Here is an 18223-nt window from a genome sequence, read left to right as displayed (position 1 = left end):
TCAGAAACTGGGTCATCGGTGCCTCTGGTTCTGTCTGTTGTGGAAAAAGAGGCTGGGAGACCAAAAAACATCCGTGCTGGGCAGTGTTAGCAGTGCCAATTCCCATGCAGTAGAACCGTTGGATCCATCAGATGCTGACAAGACTGCTATGGTTACCTGGCGGAGAGCCGTTCCATCTTTCATAGCCAGGGATAATGGAGTGGTACGGAATGTTGGATCTGATGTCGTTTTCGGATCCGCTGTCAGTTCTTTGGTTGGTTCCGATTATGTCCTCAGTTCCAGAAAACTCTGTCACCATGATATCCCAGGTTCACCTGCCGGCTCTGTTTGCTTCGTCGGTTTTGAGTGGGAAATCACAGGGGTTCCAAAAGGAGAAGTATTTCCCCAGTTCTGAAGCCATCTTCCCCATCCGCTGTTAAATGGAAGAGGCCAGAAGACACTGTTGGCCTTCCCTAGAATTACCCTTTGCTTCCTTTACCTTGGACCTCTGCAGGGTCTCCCCAAAGAGCCAGATCTCCATTTTTCCCTTTGGATCCACTATTATCACCATTACATTCCATATTGGATCCAGACTCGAATCCTTACCAGGAGGAAGATAGAGGATGAATACAGAGACCAGTGGCTCACTTTATACCACTCTGTGGTCCTCTTCCTCCTTCCCAAATCCTAATTGTTGGGGAGACTGGCAATCCGGGACCCATAGCCTTACTGGAAGCCACCTCATGAGTTTAATTACTGTCCGAGTGGATGGAGAGGTAATGTTTCATCTGTTAAGGATTTAGCAGTCCAGAAATCTTGAATTCCACTCCTCTGAATCTGTTGACCTTACAGACAGTGATGCCTTAAACACTGTTTGAGGAAGAATACAAGGAGGTACCTTCTGTCTTCAGTCAGGAGCATTTGGAAATGGACTATAAGCAGGCGGTTGGACTAGATGACCTCCTGAGGTGCCTTCCAGCCCTGATATTCTATGATTCTATGATAAGCCTGATTTATCACTGGATGAACACGTGGGGGTGGCTTCGTCCTCCTCTCCTTCCGAGGACACTATGGAATTCCATAACTTTGTGGATATTATAGTGTCCACTTCAAATCTTCCTGCAGTGCCTGCAGAAGAGACTTGTCACCTGGTGTGTGATAGTCTCGTGGCTACTTCAACTAGTACAATATCTGTACCCATTATGGATGGATTGCTACAGCCGGCTAAATCCATGTGGACTACGCCTGCTTCTTGCCAACGTGTTTCTAAGAAAGTTAACAAGCTGTCTCGGGTGCCCTCTGAGAGGCTTTCCTATTTTCACAGCCACCCTGTCCCCAAGGTAGCTGCTTCCAGTAACATGGCGAGATCTGGTCTATCATGTCCCACCCCAGCTGATAAAGAGGGGGAACGGATTGATTTGTTGGAGAGAAAGATATTCTTTTCATCATCCCTCACTATGGGTGGCTAATTATTAGGCGGTCATTGCCTGTTACCAATTACATCTCTGGGAAAGTATGACATTGTTTTTACTGGACTTGCCTGATAACAGAAGAAGGGTGGTGAGAACCATTTTAATGGAGGGCCACGATGTAGCCAATCATACACCCAGCACCTCGTTTCATGCTTCAGACTCTGCTGCCAGAGCACTTGAGTCTGCTTTGACTATCAGGTGGCACGCGTGGCTTCATTTCTCCTTCCTAGCTATGGGCTCTAGAATTAAGCTGGAGGATCTTCCTTTTGAAGGCAGGGGTTTTTTTAATTGAGAAGAGGGGTGAATTGCTGGGAAAACTGAAGGACCTAAGATTGACAGCTCGCTCTCTGGGTTTGATTCCTTCTGCTAAAGGAATCTTATCCTTTGGTGACCCAGCAATGCCAGCATCCTCCCAGGGACACTATAGGAAAAGACTTTTGAAGCCAAGATCCGAATCTAAACAAACGGCTTCCTCATCAGCGTCATTGTCACAGCATAACAAGCATCAGTTTTGAAGGGACAATCAGGATTTGAGAACCAGTCAGATGAGTTCAATGTACCCTTTTCTTTAGAGAAAGGCTAGTCCACTTCATCAACAAATGGAGGCAAATTACAGTGACACAATAGGTTCTAGGGATTGTAGAAAGAGGCTATGCTGTACAACTAAGAATTTTGCCTCCTCCCAACTCCCCTACCCTCCTCCTTCAGTGACTCTTCTCCTGAGGTGATGCTTGTCACAGAAGTGAAAAAAATACTTCTGATAGGAGCAGTTGAAAAGGTTCCTGAACCTGAGGGGTCAGGGATTTTATTCCCTGGTACAGAAGAAGGATTGGTTTTTGTTTTTTTGTTTTTTTGTTTTGTTTTTTGGCTGATACTGGATTTAAGGGATTTAAATAAATACATTTGGAAGTTTTGATTCCACATGTTGGATTCTGGCCACCATAATCCCTTTGCTGTTGGTCATGGATTGGTTCACAACTCTCAATGCAAAGGATATATTTCTATTCTGAAAAATCATTGCAAGTACCTTCGATTTGTGGTGGGCAATCACCACTTCCTGTTCAGGGTCTTCCATTTGGCCTTTCAGTGGCACCCAGAGTTTTTACAAAATGTCTCTTTGCGGTAGCAGCTTATCTGAGGAATGAGTGTATTTTTGTTTACCCCTATTTAGATGACTGGCTACCAAAGTTGTCCTTATGTGAGGATCCATTAAACCATATGGTCTTCACCACCAATCTCTTTTCAGACCTCAAGCTCTTTCTCAGCCACCCAAAGTCAATCCTCTGCCCTTCACAAAAGATCCCTTTTCTAGGTGCCATACTGGAGTCCATAGAAGGCAGAGCTTTTCTGCCAGAGGGTGCTAGTTTCAGCCAGGCAGTGCTTCAGTCTCTAGTCAACGAGGACTCTGTTCCCACCTCCAGGTTAGTTGCAGCACTGCTTATTAGACTATCCCATCAGTGGGAATATGCAGAGCAGAAATGAAGGTCTCTTACCTGAAACCGGAGTTCTTCAAGATGGCTCTGCATAGTCACCCTTCCCACGCACCTTCTTTTCTCTGTCAGAGTCCTTGTTGTTCTGTGCCTCTGGCTTTGTGGTGGAAGGAAATGAGGTGGTGAGAGCACTCAGCTCCCTTTTTGGCCTCACCCTCAGTAGATCTAGATGCTGAGGGGAGGGGTTGGAGTGGGGGGCGTGGGAGCACTATAGTTTACAGTGCTAGAAGAGGCTTTTATTGTAAGGCCGTCTCATAGGACTCCAACTATAGATAAGTAACCTTCATGTATTTAAAACGGCATTGATTTGAACCAAACCTAATCATATAGCAAAATTTGTGCCTGTACTAACTCTCTCACTTAAAAAAATGGGTTGATAGTATAGTGGTAACACTTTTTATGACCAATGATGGATAAACCTACAAAAGATTCAGCTTAATTTAGATAAGTATCTACAAATTTCGGAGACTTTTCTGAAGCTATAATCTGAAATTAATCAAATGTCTTTAATCCAGAAATTAGGTTGTAAATTTCCTAAAATCGTGGTTTCTCTCTAGTTTTCGGATACTGCTTTATATAAGCCAGCTCAAATATCTAGTGAGAATAGCTTTTCATTGAAAAATTCTGGCATTTCTGCTTCTAGCCCTCGCTCAAAACTAGAAACTGGAGAGCCATGAAGAAATGAAGAGGGGGGAAACATTAATCATTCATTATAGAACTTATAGAACAAAAATGATTTAGTGAGATCTGAAAGGGTTAAGCACACAGCGTTTCTTATTTTATCCCGATGCTTCCTCCCATTCCTACCTATAACACCTTGGATTGTTTATTACAGTCATTCCTTGTTATTTTACATCAACCACATGTGTGCTATGTGCTTTAAACAGAGCACTAAGAGTCACATTTGTAGTGAAATGTTTGTTAAAATGAGTTAGAAGGTACCAATATTCACATGGGAGTTAACACTGTACCAAACTTTCAGACTATAGTAAAATAGATAGGCTTTCATTAGAAACTTCCTTGCACTAATGAGCTTTATTTATCTGTATATACCAATTAATAAATATATTGAATAATGAATTGATATTGAAAGACAGACACAGTCCAATATGAGGAAATTATCAGCTGTTATAAATCAGCATACTTCCATTGACTTAAATACACCTGCTGAGGATCAGACCCTATCAGTTAATGTTGCTATGGTGGTTATGTACTGCAGATCACCAGTTGTGCTTAGATATATTTATTGATTTGCATATCTGTTTTGAGGTTGCATTGATATATGTTTATTTAAAGTAATTTAAATAAGCTCTGTCTGTTCTTCCTACTAGTAAGTTGGCAGTAAGTGGGTTTGCTTTACAGAAATCTTCCATTTGTGCTGCAATTCAGTTTGCATAAGTCACAAAGAAAATATTTTCTATCCATGAGCTTGTTTTAGTTATCAAGATGGATAAAATTATTCTGAGTGCATCACTTTTCTCCTTTAGATCTTAAATGATGATTGCTTCTTACCTTCTCTTTGCTTATTTACATCTTTATTCCATACATAAATGTTATGTTTTTAAATAGTTTTTTGCATTATCTAAAGTTCTAATAGAGAGCGAGGGGACTTCACCTTGAAAAATAGGTTCATTTACACTATAAAAATCCTGTATTTTCTTAAATATAGTTTTTACGTATGAGAAATCATCAATTTATTAAAATACGTGTAGAGGAGAAAGTTGGTAGGGGGTTTTGGGTTGTTGTTTGTTTTTTGTTTTTTTTTGAACACTTGAAAAATATTTTCCATACACAAGCACTGATCTGCTTTTGAACAAAGTGGTCAATTAAGGTTAATTATAGGATTGTAGCATCATTACTCCTCTGCCAAAGACAGCTTGAAGCAGAACTTGCTGAAGTTCCACATCCAATGGTCTGTAGGGTTCCCTGTAAACTGTTGACTTCTCCCATTTTTTCCCATTAAACAAAGTCCCCTTGCAATATGGCCTACAGCCAGACTGTGGTGTGCTGTGATCCTGTCATAGTTCACAAGCCAAATGAGATTTAATTGGCTTCATATGTGAATGTGGTATGATTAGCATTTATTTGTACCACATTAGCACTTAGAAGCCTCAACCAATTCAGAAGGTAACAGTGGGGTAGCCGTGTTAGTCTGGATCTGTAAAAAGCAACACAGAGTCCTGTGGCACCTTATAGACTAACAGATGTATTGGAGCATAAGCTTTCGGGGGGGGAATACCCACTTCGTCAGACGCATCAGGTGCCTCAGGATTCTTTGTTGCTTTTAACCAATTTAGAAGCTCCATTGCACTGTATCAACATATGGCGAGAGACTGTGGCACCAGAGAGCTTGCAGTATAAAGAGACAAGGTAGCCAAAAGTTGTGAAGGGAAATAGAGGTAAAGTGATTTGCCCAAAGTGAGTGTTAGCACTGGGATTAGAACCCAGGTCTCCTGACTCCCAATCTAGTGCACTGTCTACTACTAAACTGCCTCTTGTTATCCCTAAAGACACCTGTTTGTTTCAGGAAGTGGTGCTGGTGTTTAAAGAAGTAGCACTTTTTGCCTCGGTCAGTACTGAAACAGTGCCCCATCATGAAGGGCCGGTGAAAGGATGTTTCGCGCCCTAGGTGAAACTTCCACCTTGCGCCCTCCCCAAGCCCTGCAACAGCTCCCCGTCCCCCCACCCTGAGGCAGCTCCCCACCCCCCCTCCACCCTGAGGTGCCCCCACCGTGGCAGCTCCCCACCCCCTCTCCGCCCTGAGGCGCCCTCCCTGTGGCAGCTCCCCACTCCCCCTGGCCCAGGGAGCCGTGCGGCAGCTCCCCACCCCAGCTCACCTCTGCTCCGCCCCCTCTCCGAGCCCTGCGGCAGCTCCCCCACCCCCGCCCTGAGGTGCCTCCCCAGGTGCTTGGGGCGGCCACTCCGGAGAGGGGCGGCAGGTCCAGCTATTCGGCGGCAATTCGGCTGACAGTCCCTCACTCCCGCTCGGAGCGAAGAACCTTCTGTTGAATTGCCGCCGCAGATCGCGATCACGGCTTTTTTTTTTTTTTTTTTTGGGCTGCTTGGGGTGGCCAAAACCCTGGAGACGGCCCTGTTTGGGATCCTTCAGTATGAGAAGCAGGGCTATAAAGGGAAGATCATTATGAGTTTGTGAAGAAACAACGTGTATGTTTCATCTTACAAAAAATAAAACCGAGCCCTCAGTGAACTTTTCCGATTTCTTACTGAGAACTCCAAAAACCTCCTTTTACAGCCTTTTAATACAATGAATCATTGAAGAGGGATTCATGTTTCAATTAGACAGAGTTCAGTAGGTTCAATCTAACTATTACACTGAAGAGCACTGTCTGGTTGCTGACTTACTGACTTTGAATCATCAGGAATTTAGGAAATTGTATCTGTTTTGATAAGTATCAACTTCTTGCATGTTTTATGAGTGTGGACCAATAGTTCTTTCACCGGGAGAAGACGACTTGATACTTAACGGGATAAAATGTAGAGGATTTGATTTTAATTTTTTTTTGGTAATGTGGAAGACCTTGCGCTAAATCCTAGTGCCACTGAAGTCAGTTAGGAAACGAAATGTCCCCTGGTTGATGCAGCTTTTAAGTGCCACAATTGCTTATGTTTTAAAGAACACAGTGATACGTAAGTACTGAGAAACAGAAGATACTCAGTTGGTTCCTGACACATTAGATCAAATTTAACCCTGGCATAGATGAGGGTAATGCCATTAAAGGCTTACAACAGGGCTGAATGTAGTCCTTTCTGTCTGAAAATTAGGCTTGAGTGTAGCATTTCGAAAAAAATGTAGAAAACTGCAGTGTGGTATGTTACAGTACATGACCTATATGCTGCTCTGATAGGTCCATTCAGCAGCATTGGCTACATGGGTGCTAGTTGAGGACAAAATATGGCCCTATGATTTTGCTCAACTAACTCTGAGTTTCTGCATATTGTTACATACCCCTGTCATTGGGCTGTGAGTTCAATCCTTGATGGGGGCATTTAGGGATCTGGGATGCAAAAAAAAAAAATTGGGGGATTGGTCCTGCTTTGAGCTGGGGGTTGGACTAGATGACCTCCTGAGGTCACTTCCAACTCTGATATTCTATGATTCTTCTGATATACATTAAAAGTGATTCATATCACAATAGGCTTTTTCCCAGCCAACCATCAACCTTTGCTAACTCCCTGAAAATGAGAGATTCAGGATTTGCGCTGCCTTCCCAAGGTTAAAAGAACAAATCCTCATAAATCCAGACATATCTGTCCTACCACCTGGGCATTTTCATGTTCCTTTGTAGATGGGATATTACACAGGACATGAGTGACCCCTGGCCTAGAGGTTATTACAGAGAATCAGATGTTCTCTTCTTAATACTCCATTGTCTTTGTTGATTTGTTTTTTTTTTAAATATCCCTGTTCAGTTTAAACAGCTCTCTCTTGACAGCTGATTCCTCTGTCCTTTCCAGTGACAAAGACAGTGTGCGCAGAGCAATGTGATGGACGTTGCTACGGGCCGTACGTCAGTGACTGCTGCCATCGGGAATGCGCTGGAGGCTGTTCCGGACCTAAAGACACTGATTGCTTTGTATGTTTGGGAGTTACCTAATTTCACTCATCCCACCGGCCACAGTGCAAGTGCTTAGCTTTAATCCATGAAATTCATGATTTTTTGGTCACCTTTAATTGAATTGCCTCCACGTTTCAAGCTTTCAGCTGCACATTTTCTCATTTCATATTTTTCCTATTACATTTACATTACTTATCAGCTTATATTACTCATTAAAAGATTTATGAGATTTACAAATACAGATTTGGAGCCATTAATATGCTAATCTATGTGATTTTTATCTTTCATTTTTCTATAATTAGCTTTTATAGATGGTGGGGAACTTTTATAGGCATTTATCATTACATTTTGGGCTGAAGGGTTTATATATACACACACACACACACACACTTATATAATGTATTTTGCTTTGTATATTTTTTGTCTGAAGTTTGAGAATACAATTTGGCTTCTTAGTTAAAGATGGTTTTTTTTATGCTTCCCAGGCTGCATTTAAACAAATTCACCTATTCAACAGCGGTGTGCGTCTTAGAAGAAAGAGAAGAAAAATTGTTTCCTATTCACTAAAATCCAACTGCGCACACTACATCCTTTCAAAAAGAAAAAGGGTTAAAACTGAATTTTCTCGAACAGACATTCTCAATATGGCCAAATTCTTCCCAGATGCAGTCAATTAGTTGTGTAACTCAGAAAGCAGCCTTTACTCCTATTACCGTGGAAAGAAATTCATGTACCTTCATCACACTACCTCACAAAGATACACAGTCTGCTAATATCTTCAGTGGAAGCTGGGTACACACCTAAATTTGCCCTAGTAATTTCAGGTTAGGATCTGAACTAACCTATGCTAATATACCAGCATAGAAGGTGATGTTTTCAGAGGAAATGGAAGCCGAACTCTTAGATCTTGTTGAAAATCTCTCTCAGATGGCATAAGGAAAGACCATTGTGCATGGCATAAGCTGTGCTAATCTTGTATATTTTATTTTATAGCCCAATAGATAGTATTGGACTGGCTAGAATGTATGTGTACATTTGCCTCTCTTGGATGGAAGCAGAACTATTCAGCTGTGTCACAGACACACAAATCTTCTCCTATAGCTCTAGTGGTAAGGGCCTGTGCTTTGCAGTATACAGGTCTAGTTCTATCCCTGTCACCACTGTGAACTTCTGAGTGACCTTGGACTGCAGCATCGTGACAGCCATCACATTATTGTTATTTACAGCAGCAAGCAACTAAAGCTGCCAACTGCAATCGGAGCCCTATTTAACACAGTATTGAAAATACACATAGTGGACATTGTTCAAAGTTAACTGGAAGTCAGTGGAAGCCCTTATGTTGACTTCAGTGGGCTTTCCATCAGACCCAATAAGAGACAGTCCCTGTCCCACACAGTCTAACTAGACAAACTATGAGAGAAAGTATTATTACCCGTTTTACAATTGGAGGACTTGTTAAGTAACTTGCACAAGGCCACTTCAGAAGTCTGTGGCAGAGCTATGACTTGATCCCATATCTTCTGAGTCCCAATCTGTCGCTTTAACCACACACCGATCCGTCTTGAAGTGTTAGGAGGCCATGTATTTGTTACAGTATTATTTCTGTAACACCACAGCGCACAGGAGAAAATGTGATTTCTACGGGCCATTGAACACTCCACATTTTTCTGGAGCTTCTCTGTAGCAATTATGGAAATGCCTGTGCTAAAAATCATGTTAGCACTTTTGTGCTCCTCCAGTGTGAAAATACAAAGGGCGCCAGGGGGATGCCAGGGGCCTTTAGTATAAATGAAAATCAAAGCCTTAGTGTTCAACAGCCTTGAGAACAACTCATTTCCTTCCTATCATGTGCTGGGGTAGACGTACTACCCTTTTGGGCTATAGTGGGGGACATGCAGGGACACTGGATCAACGTCTTGGAGAAAATGTAGCTATTTATTTTTTAATTGAGATGTACATCTTGATTTTTCCCTATGCATTTTTTTTTCTTTCATATGCATCTTGGGCACGTTTAGAAACAAGCGCTGTAAGTTTTGCATATGTTAGTGAAACAATTATGAGGGTACACAAAGTTTTACAGTCATAAATTAAAACTTCCTGAGTCTTCTAGATTGGTTTTTAATAGATTCTTCCTGGAAAGTGTCATCTCTTTGAATAATGTATCGTCGGTGTGCCTCATTCTGATTATGCATTTACTAAGTCATCACCAGAGGATTGTCATGTTTGTGATGAAGTACTTGCTAAGACAACAGTGGATGTAGAAAATGTGCTGAGGAAACAAAGTAAATTAGTATTTATTAATAAACAAAAGTACACTTCATGATGCATTAAGAAATCCTTTGGCACATTATGGCAGCCTCTCAAAGCCTGTAATAATATCCTGTCGTAAAAGTGTTTTTAATATTTGCTGTGAAAAGTTCTCCCGTCCTTCTCCGCTCACTGGCATTCATTAATCTGTGCATTCACCTTTGAAAGCAAGCCAATAGCCATCCTGTGGCATAGCTGTTTCATTGTATTTACACACACAGGTTTAATGATGTTCTCAGACCTGGGGTAAAAATAAATCTGGAGTGGAGACATGATTCTCCTTTTAGGGCCTGATCCAATCATAGAATTTACCTTTATTGGGAATTAACTAAATCAAATGCACTGATTTTGGTGAATTAATCCGAGAGCTGTAAAATTACTGCCTATGTTCAAATACATGGTTCTGACGAACCAAAAATGGCAGGTTCAGTTTAGACAGGCTGTCAACTCAAGAGGCATGCTCAAAGCACACCTAAACCCACACAAAATGGATGTTTTGAAGCTGATCCACACTGTATACAGTGGGTCAGAGAGAAAGAATGACTACTGCCTAGTGATTAGGACACTAACCAGGAGGAGGAAGACCCAAATTCTAGTACCTCTGCTCAAATGCATATTTAATTATTTACACACAGTGGGGACCAGTTTCAACAGGAGAGATTTAGAAAGACCTGCCCCAGAATACCCCATAGCCCAGTGAATAGGGTACTCTCCTGGCCAAGGGGAAACCCTCTTCTTCACCTCAAACAGAGTAGGGTAACCAAAGAACTCCATGCTGATGATTTCATCCCGACTCTCCCTGGTGAGCCTTCTCCCTTCAGCAGCACTTACATCCCCTTCTAGTCTTCTGGAGGAAGGGTATTATCACCCACTCCCTTCCTGAAATCTTCAGGTATGACCCAGCTGGCCCCATCCTCATCCCGTCTCTGTGATGCCTTCTGAGGCAACTCAGGCCCTGGACTGAGGTAAGGGCTTTTAGAAGAGGTGCAGAGCCAGAGGAGCCTTGCTCAGTCCTCCTGCTTCTGAATGTGAGAGGAGTGCCCTAAAGTTCCTCCCCGGGTCTGAGGTTGTGACTCTTCTTGCTAGCTCTTTGAAGAAGCAAGACAGGGAGAGGAACCAGCTGGCTATTTGCTGACCAGAAGGCTGTATCCCCAGGCCAAAGAGGTTTTGAGGCAATCAGGCTGCCGGAAGATCTATAAAGTTACATGGGAAGGCACAATCCTGTTGCCAAGATGGCCAACCGTACAAGGAGCATCCTGGAGCAGGCTTGGGGTGGCCTCCACTGGCCCAAATTATTTGCATAAACCTTTCATGTAAAACTTGAAACCAGACAGAATTTTTTCTAATTTGAGAGTTTTGCTGTCAGCGTGTCTTATCAGTTGTAACTGATACAATAGGCACAATACAGAATGGTAGAAAATGAAGAAATCCGCGTTTTCTCTAGGTTCAAGTCTTGCATAGTCAATATATTCTTTCCCTATGTTCATCTACTCTTTTTATCCACACACCTGACTCCTAATGTGTCAGGGCCGTGTCCTCTGTCAATGATGTATGGTGGAGCCTGAATATTGAGTCCTATTTTTCCTTCCCAGTGTGTGAATTAACTAACCTGGTTACACTTGCCACTTAGGAAAATGACCCCCTCCTGTGCTAGCGCACGGGAAATGCTTATCCTCATTGCTGTCTAATTGGGAGTTTCAGTCCCTCTGTTGAACTGTGCCATGAGAGATCAGAAGGTGGCCCTCTACAGCACAGATCGTTACTGTGTGTTCAGCCAGGATATGAGCAGCATAAGTAGCTGTATGCTGTTGTCAAATTTAGAACTGTCAAGTTTGCCATTAGTTGATTGCTAATAGTAAGAATAATAATAAAAAAATAAGGCTTCCCTTTTACAAGATGTATTGGCATCAAGTTCCATTTAAACTGAAAATGTTCATATGGGTTCAAAATGGATTGCTCAGGGCTTTGGACATATCCATGTCCACGTTAGTTTTGGACATTATCCATGTTAATAATAATACCTTTAATAATATCTTAAGAAGAAAAGAAGTGGCTAAACACAGACAAGGAAAAAACAATGTATCCCATCCACTATAATTGCAACAATGACTTTGTAGGGAATGGATAGTCAAGGTTCTGCTCTGAAGTAAGTCAGTTCAAAAGAAGGTATGACATGATCAACTTGCTTTCTTGTGTTGCAGGCCTGCATGAATTTCAACGACAGCGGAGCGTGTGTCACTCAGTGCCCCCAGACTTTTGTCTACAATCCCACCACCTTCCAGCTGGAGCACAACCACAATGCCAAATACACCTATGGAGCTTTTTGTGTCAAGAAGTGCCCACGTAAGTTACATGACTTCTGCCTTTTTCACATTGTCCTTGAAGTGCAAGTTGTGCAGCTCCGCAGGAAGAAAACCCTATTAAGAAACCATTGATAAGCAATGTTAAGTTTAGAGCTAAGTAAATAGTGTAATAGCTCCCGGTATGCTCTTTGGCAGAAATACCAAAGAGCATACCGGGAGCTATTACACTACCTTGAAGTTATATGTTAATCAAAGAGAGTTTCATTTTGGAATGCTGTTCTAAAACTGCCCTGTATTATGGCCAAAGGGCGGGGGAGACTTAAGTGGCTTTCAGTTTTATGACTAACACTTATTATGTTTATGTTCTTATTTGGGCTTTGGTAACTTTAGGAAGTATCCTTTATTGAGTGAAGCAGAAATCTATACTAAATGAAAAAGATTGTATAAAGGTAGAAATTCTAGATTCAGTAAAATAACTTGTTTATACAAATTATGTGCATGCTAGACATTAATTAACTAGGAGGATATTCAGACATTCTATTTCCCCAAAAAAGATGAAGTCTAGTTAGTTCTGATCTTTCTTCCCCAAATTTAGAAATGAGTCTCTAATTTTGTAACCCACCTTTTCCTTAAATGCTGGGTTGACACATGAGATAGCCATTCAGTTTCATCTGCCCATGTTTGCAGAAAGTCCTGACCCTCAACCCCAGGCTGTTTTGCAGTTGGCTTGAGAATTATTGCAAATATTGTGCACAGCTCTAACCATGGCATGAAATTAAGTGCAAGTGCAATGCCAACAGACCCCAGTCATCGGCGGGCGGGATCGAACCTGGGACTTCTGGAGCTTAGTGCATGAGCCTCTACTGCATGAACTAAAAGTTGTTAGCTAAGGCTGTAGAGCAGACTCATTTTCTCTCTCTCCCTCTCTTGCTAAGTGGGCTAAGTGTCACTAGATGGGACAGAACATCACACCCAGAAGGTGTGTGGGTTACACAAGTTTATTGGGCACCATTAAAGTCTTAGCAATTATCACACTGTAGAATTTACCACTACTGTGGTATTCCATATAATTGCAATGGGGAAAACCATGATCATTGTGGTAACTATTAAGAACTGTGACTCTTAATATCAAGTACTAAATTCTTCCACTGTTACTTACATTGAGTAGTAGCATAGTCTAGGAGCAATGCCATTGATTTCAGCATCAGGGGGTAGCCGTGTTAGTCTGTATCTACAAAAACAACAAGGAGTCTGGTGGCACCTTACATCTGAAGAAGTGAGGTTTTTACCCACAAAAGCTTATGCCCAAATAAATCTGTTAGTCTTTAAGGTGCCACCGGACTCCTTGTTGTTTTTATTGATTTCAGCAATAGCTCCATTATGTTAATGGTACCCAATATACTTGCAGTCTATGGAAACAAAAGATAGCTGACATATAGGATATTTTCACCAAAAAAGTCTAAGATAACTCACTCTCTCTCTTGGTAGTTTCAGGTATTTAAAATCAACAACTCTTCATTAGTTTTTCTTTCCACAGTATGTTTCTTCTCAAGGCACTATATATCAGGACACATGGGTATTGTAGGCATGCATGTGACTTCTGTTGAAGTCCTTCAGACAGATATCTATCCATTGCTGTTTTTTTCAGTAGTTGGATTGAAAAGGGATGCCAATATTTTCAAAACATTTTTCAAAATAATATTGGGTAAAATTGTCATAAATGCTTGCCTACATCCTATTTTCAGAGGTGACATGGGCACTGAGGAGAGTCTGCCTCGATAACTTTCAGTGGGACTTAGGCTCCTAATTATTTAACTGACTTAGGAGCTCCTGAAAATCTAACCCATCATTAAAATACTCAAGGCAATAAATAACTTGTATTGATTTTCAGAACCCCCAAAATTATGCCCCAATAAAACTTAATATACTGGCTTGTTTTTGAGCACTGCACTATTCCTTTACAGATAACTTTGTGGTAGATTCCAGCTCTTGTGTCCGTGCCTGTCCCAGCTCCAAGATGGAGGTTGAAGAAAACGGTATAAAGATGTGCAAACCCTGCACTGACATTTGTCCTAAAGGTAGGTTATCATTTATTATAGCTTTGCTTGAATTTACTCTGCACTCTAGTAGAGCAAACAAGGTATTACTTTTAAATTAAATGTATTCATGAATAAGTTCTAGGATATCGGGTACTTTGGATACACAGAACATAGAACTATGATGGCTGCCATGAGACGAATATTCCAAAAGATAACATATTTCAGGATTATCGCTAGACAGTGGTAATATAGTCAAAAGGCTCATTTCGTCCTTGGGAAAAGTAGGGATAGTTTTTGGTCGTTTGACTGGAATTGACCTGTAGGTTTTTTGTTATTGGTGGTGGTTGGAATTTGTTAACATTCACTGGTTTGAAAGCTTCTCTGTTGGAACCTTTCAGGACCACTTCCAAAAGCCCCGATTCTTCACTACCTTTATTGTCATCTTTGTGGGATGTCCCAGCAACCTGCTAGTACAACTGCTGAGTTTCTGCTCTCCCAAAGCAGAGACCTGAGGTTCTTCAGCCTCCTCTCTGAATGTCTTTGAGAGACAAGAGATCCTCTCCTTTCCCTCCAGTAGCATTGATGAAATATCTAAATCCCTCCTTTGCCTCAACAGGAAGCTTCCGGGTGGAAACCTGAGTCACTTTGCCTTCCCAACACAAGTTCTTAGAGATATTTTTCAAACCTTGGCAAGTTTGTCCTCGTGTTTATTTTGAGGGGCAGGCAATGGTTCTAAGTGATTCTTGTTTTACCAGAATCATTCTGCCCATCCCTGGAGGAAATGAAAGTTCAGGTGAATAAGGAGCAAACATTTATTGATTCATTTAATTGTGTTGCAAGTTGTTTTCATGGGGTTCTTGTTTTGGCAGCATGTGATGGCATCGGCACAGGGAGTTTGACGTCCGCTCAAACCGTTGACTCCAGCAACATTGACAAGTTCATAAACTGTACCAAGATCAACGGGAACCTGATCTTTCTTGTCACTGGGATTCATGGGTGAGCACTAACACATTTTTGCACAGTATGTTAGGGGGCAGGCTGCAGGACAGAACTAGCTGTGGACACTTCTGATTTATATGGTTGTAAGAATGCCTGACTAAATAGAAGCCCCAAGATAAATTGGTTTTCTGCTCGCTTTTTGAAGTGCTGGTACTGCCAGCTTGATTCTCACATTCAGCTTTTATGAAACAAAGGATAAGAAAGAAAGTTTGTGCTGGGAAAAGGAAACACAATTGGGTCACATGTTCAGTTTAGGAAACCCTGGCCGCTGGAGTGACAGCTGGTCAGGGATTGTGGGGACAAGAACGGTTCACTTCCACTGATTTTCTTATCTTGAACTAAAAATGGGCCTAATCTGCAAAATATGGATCCAGATCTGAGGGCTGATCCTTAATTGATTTAAATGGCCATAGCTCCATGACAGTGGCCTTGCCTATGACAATGCACGCCAGCTGAAGAGCCGCCCCCTGGACTTTGAACATAAGATAAGATATGGCTGTGAAATGTGCATTCAAGTTTGTATTGCAAACACCCACAACGCTCAAGGGGGTTGTATCCAGTGTGTGTCGGTTCAGACATATCCGTGACTTGAATCCTTGTGTATCAAAGGTTCAGAGACAACTGTAGAGAGAGAGAGTTATAAGAACCAAGGTTTCAGCTGGTTATATCTTGCTTAAGGAAGGTATACCAAAGAGTTAACCGGCACTTTAGATTATGTTTTGGTGCCCCATTTGGTCGCCATTAAAGCCAACAGTTTGCACTACTGATGTCACCTTGTATGAATGGGCATCATTTCCCAATGGAAATGCCTCCCGGGGAAAGAAGTTCTGTGTTTAGATATAGGTGACCTATACTGCAGCTAGCAGTTTTCTCACATAGTCTTCCTTTCATCCTGAAAGGATTATCTTTGGTAGGACAGAAATATGTTTAGCTCTCCTTTTTAATTCAGCCCTCACGTGAGCATCAGTCATCAGCCAAGGTGAATTAAGGTGCCACCTTGGTGAGGTATAATAATACCCATTATAAAGAACAAAATCCCACAGATAGATTAGCACAGTCGAGCATGTGGAAACGTTGCTGTTATGACTATAAGTACTTCGCTGTTATGAGTATAATTTCTTTCTTTTCTGTGTGGTAACAACAAAAACTATTCAATTATTTCTGCCACTACATAGCTTTTAAATCGTTACATCAGATCTGTAGGCTCCTTAAAGTTTCCAGCATCAGATGTTGAGAACTGAGATCTAATTACAGTTCCCATGCCAAATCGATGCTTGCAACTTTGCCACCGCACGGGGAAAGCATGGTTAACAACACTACAACAAAGGATCTGAAACAGAATTTTGACATGACTAATAGTGGTGGATTTTTCCACAGTCATCCTGTGTGTTCTGGTATGTAGAAAAATCTTAACGGCCTATATCAGGATGTGTCTTTCAGACTGCCCTTAGGGGTGAGGCGAAAGAAGCCTGATTTCATAATATTTGAATTTGTTATAGGGGCCAATTGTAGTGCACCGTCACCTACAGCATGATCCAGAATGCATTGAGGTCAGTGTAGAGACTCCATGGGAATTGGATCAGGACCCTAGAGCTTGATGATGATAAAACAGGGAAGTTAGAGTTTGACTGTGTAGATGGTCTTATCTCTCACAGCAGGACTACAGTGTGAACGGTTAATGTAATAAAGCATAGGAATGGATAAAGAACCAGGTGTAAGTGATTCAAAGAAGTGCTACTGCAGACTTGGGGAATCACTGAAGAGGGTCACCCAGGAGTCAATGGTCACATCTCACATGTTCTAATAGGTACAAATGACCAACCAAGGAGGCTGCTATAAATTTGTTAAACTCACATGACGGAAAGGAGGTTAGAAAACACAAGAAAGGCAGCAAGCAAAATGTACAGGAGTCTGAACATATTGTGTGCTTTAGCCAATGCATTAAGTGAAATGTAATTTTGAGTATTTTTAGGGTATTAGCTGCAAAAAATGTAGAGCAAAACTACGAGCTGAATTGTACTAATGAATCTGTGTAACATCAAGCAAGAAGCTGGGGCAAAAATGACCTTGGAATAAAATCATATTCTCTGAAAAAGGATCTAAATCATGGACTAGAAATAAAAGACAAGCAAAAAAGCTAAAATATATTGCCGTGTTGGAACAGTGGAATACAAGCTTGTGACATTCATGTTGAAACCATACCCTGCTCTAATCAGTGTCCTGCATGAAAAGACTAATACCAGTCTTAAGCAGCACAGTGGACTTAATCTTGAGCATTACATTGGAAATCGGCCATAGATCTTGAAAGGAACAGGCTGGAGAAATATGCATCATTTTGGAAAAAAGAAGAGCTCAGAGAATGAATTAAAATAATGTTATAGTGTAGGGGCTTTTGTTTGTTTTTTAAATTTATTAGATTTTATGAAGTATATTTACAGAAAGGAAGTTACAAGAGCAGGAACAACTTGCAAAATAGAATTAAACAAAACATACAAATTGTGTATTGAAATAATAATCAAATACATATTTGCCACTCATAGTTTTAAATAAGGAAGTTGTTTCCATGAATGCATATATTCAGGATGAATTCTAGCCTATTCTTTTTAGAAATGTATACTCGCTCATATTTCAGGTCGTAGACATTAAGAGTCCATGGGGAATGGAGAATTAAGAGGAGCTCTTACAATGGTGGAGAATCATTTTAATTGCAGAGGTTATTAAAAGTGTGTGTGCATGTGTGTGTGTTTGTAAATACTTTGCCTAATGAAGTACAAGATGCTTGTTCGTATTTTACCCTCACTTGGTGGGGAGTTGATCATTAACCATATAAACAGTATTGGCTCTTTGATTAATAGATACATTTAGTATGCTACCCTTCCCTTTTCTAGAGCAGCTTTGTAAAAATATTGCATCTCCACCCTTTTGATTCATTTGTTAGTTTACAAGACCTGTGAAGATAAATAGGGCCTAGTCAATAGCCCATTGACGTCAATGGATGTTACTTTTCCATTAACTTCAATAGGCTTTCAATAATGCGCGTAGTCTTTGTCAGTGTTA

General features: G+C 41.2%; 1 protein-coding gene across 9 annotated transcripts in view; it reads left to right on the top strand.

Moving 5' to 3' along the window:
* ERBB4 (erb-b2 receptor tyrosine kinase 4) overlaps window positions 1-18223 on the top strand; it is a 986993-nt gene that overhangs the window by 719605 nt on the left and 249165 nt on the right. For 8 of the 9 annotated variants that reach the window (XM_005279678.5, XM_005279676.4, XM_005279680.5 and 5 more), the window contains exons 6-9: window positions 7418-7536; window positions 12027-12168; window positions 14093-14206; window positions 15037-15163. In XM_005279678.5, the coding sequence (XP_005279735.2) occupies window positions 7418-7536; window positions 12027-12168; window positions 14093-14206; window positions 15037-15163 (502 nt within the window). The remainder of the gene's footprint in view (window positions 1-7417; window positions 7537-12026; window positions 12169-14092; window positions 14207-15036; window positions 15164-18223) is intronic. The other variant, XM_024109251.3, reaches the window with a different exon arrangement.

This window comes from Chrysemys picta, chromosome 11, assembly GCF_011386835.1.
Source record: "Chrysemys picta bellii isolate R12L10 chromosome 11, ASM1138683v2, whole genome shotgun sequence".
In the NCBI taxonomy this organism is placed as follows: Eukaryota; Metazoa; Chordata; order Testudines; family Emydidae; genus Chrysemys; species Chrysemys picta.
Note: the sequence above shows the minus strand (reverse complement) of the source record. Positions and strands in the feature narration are given on the sequence as shown.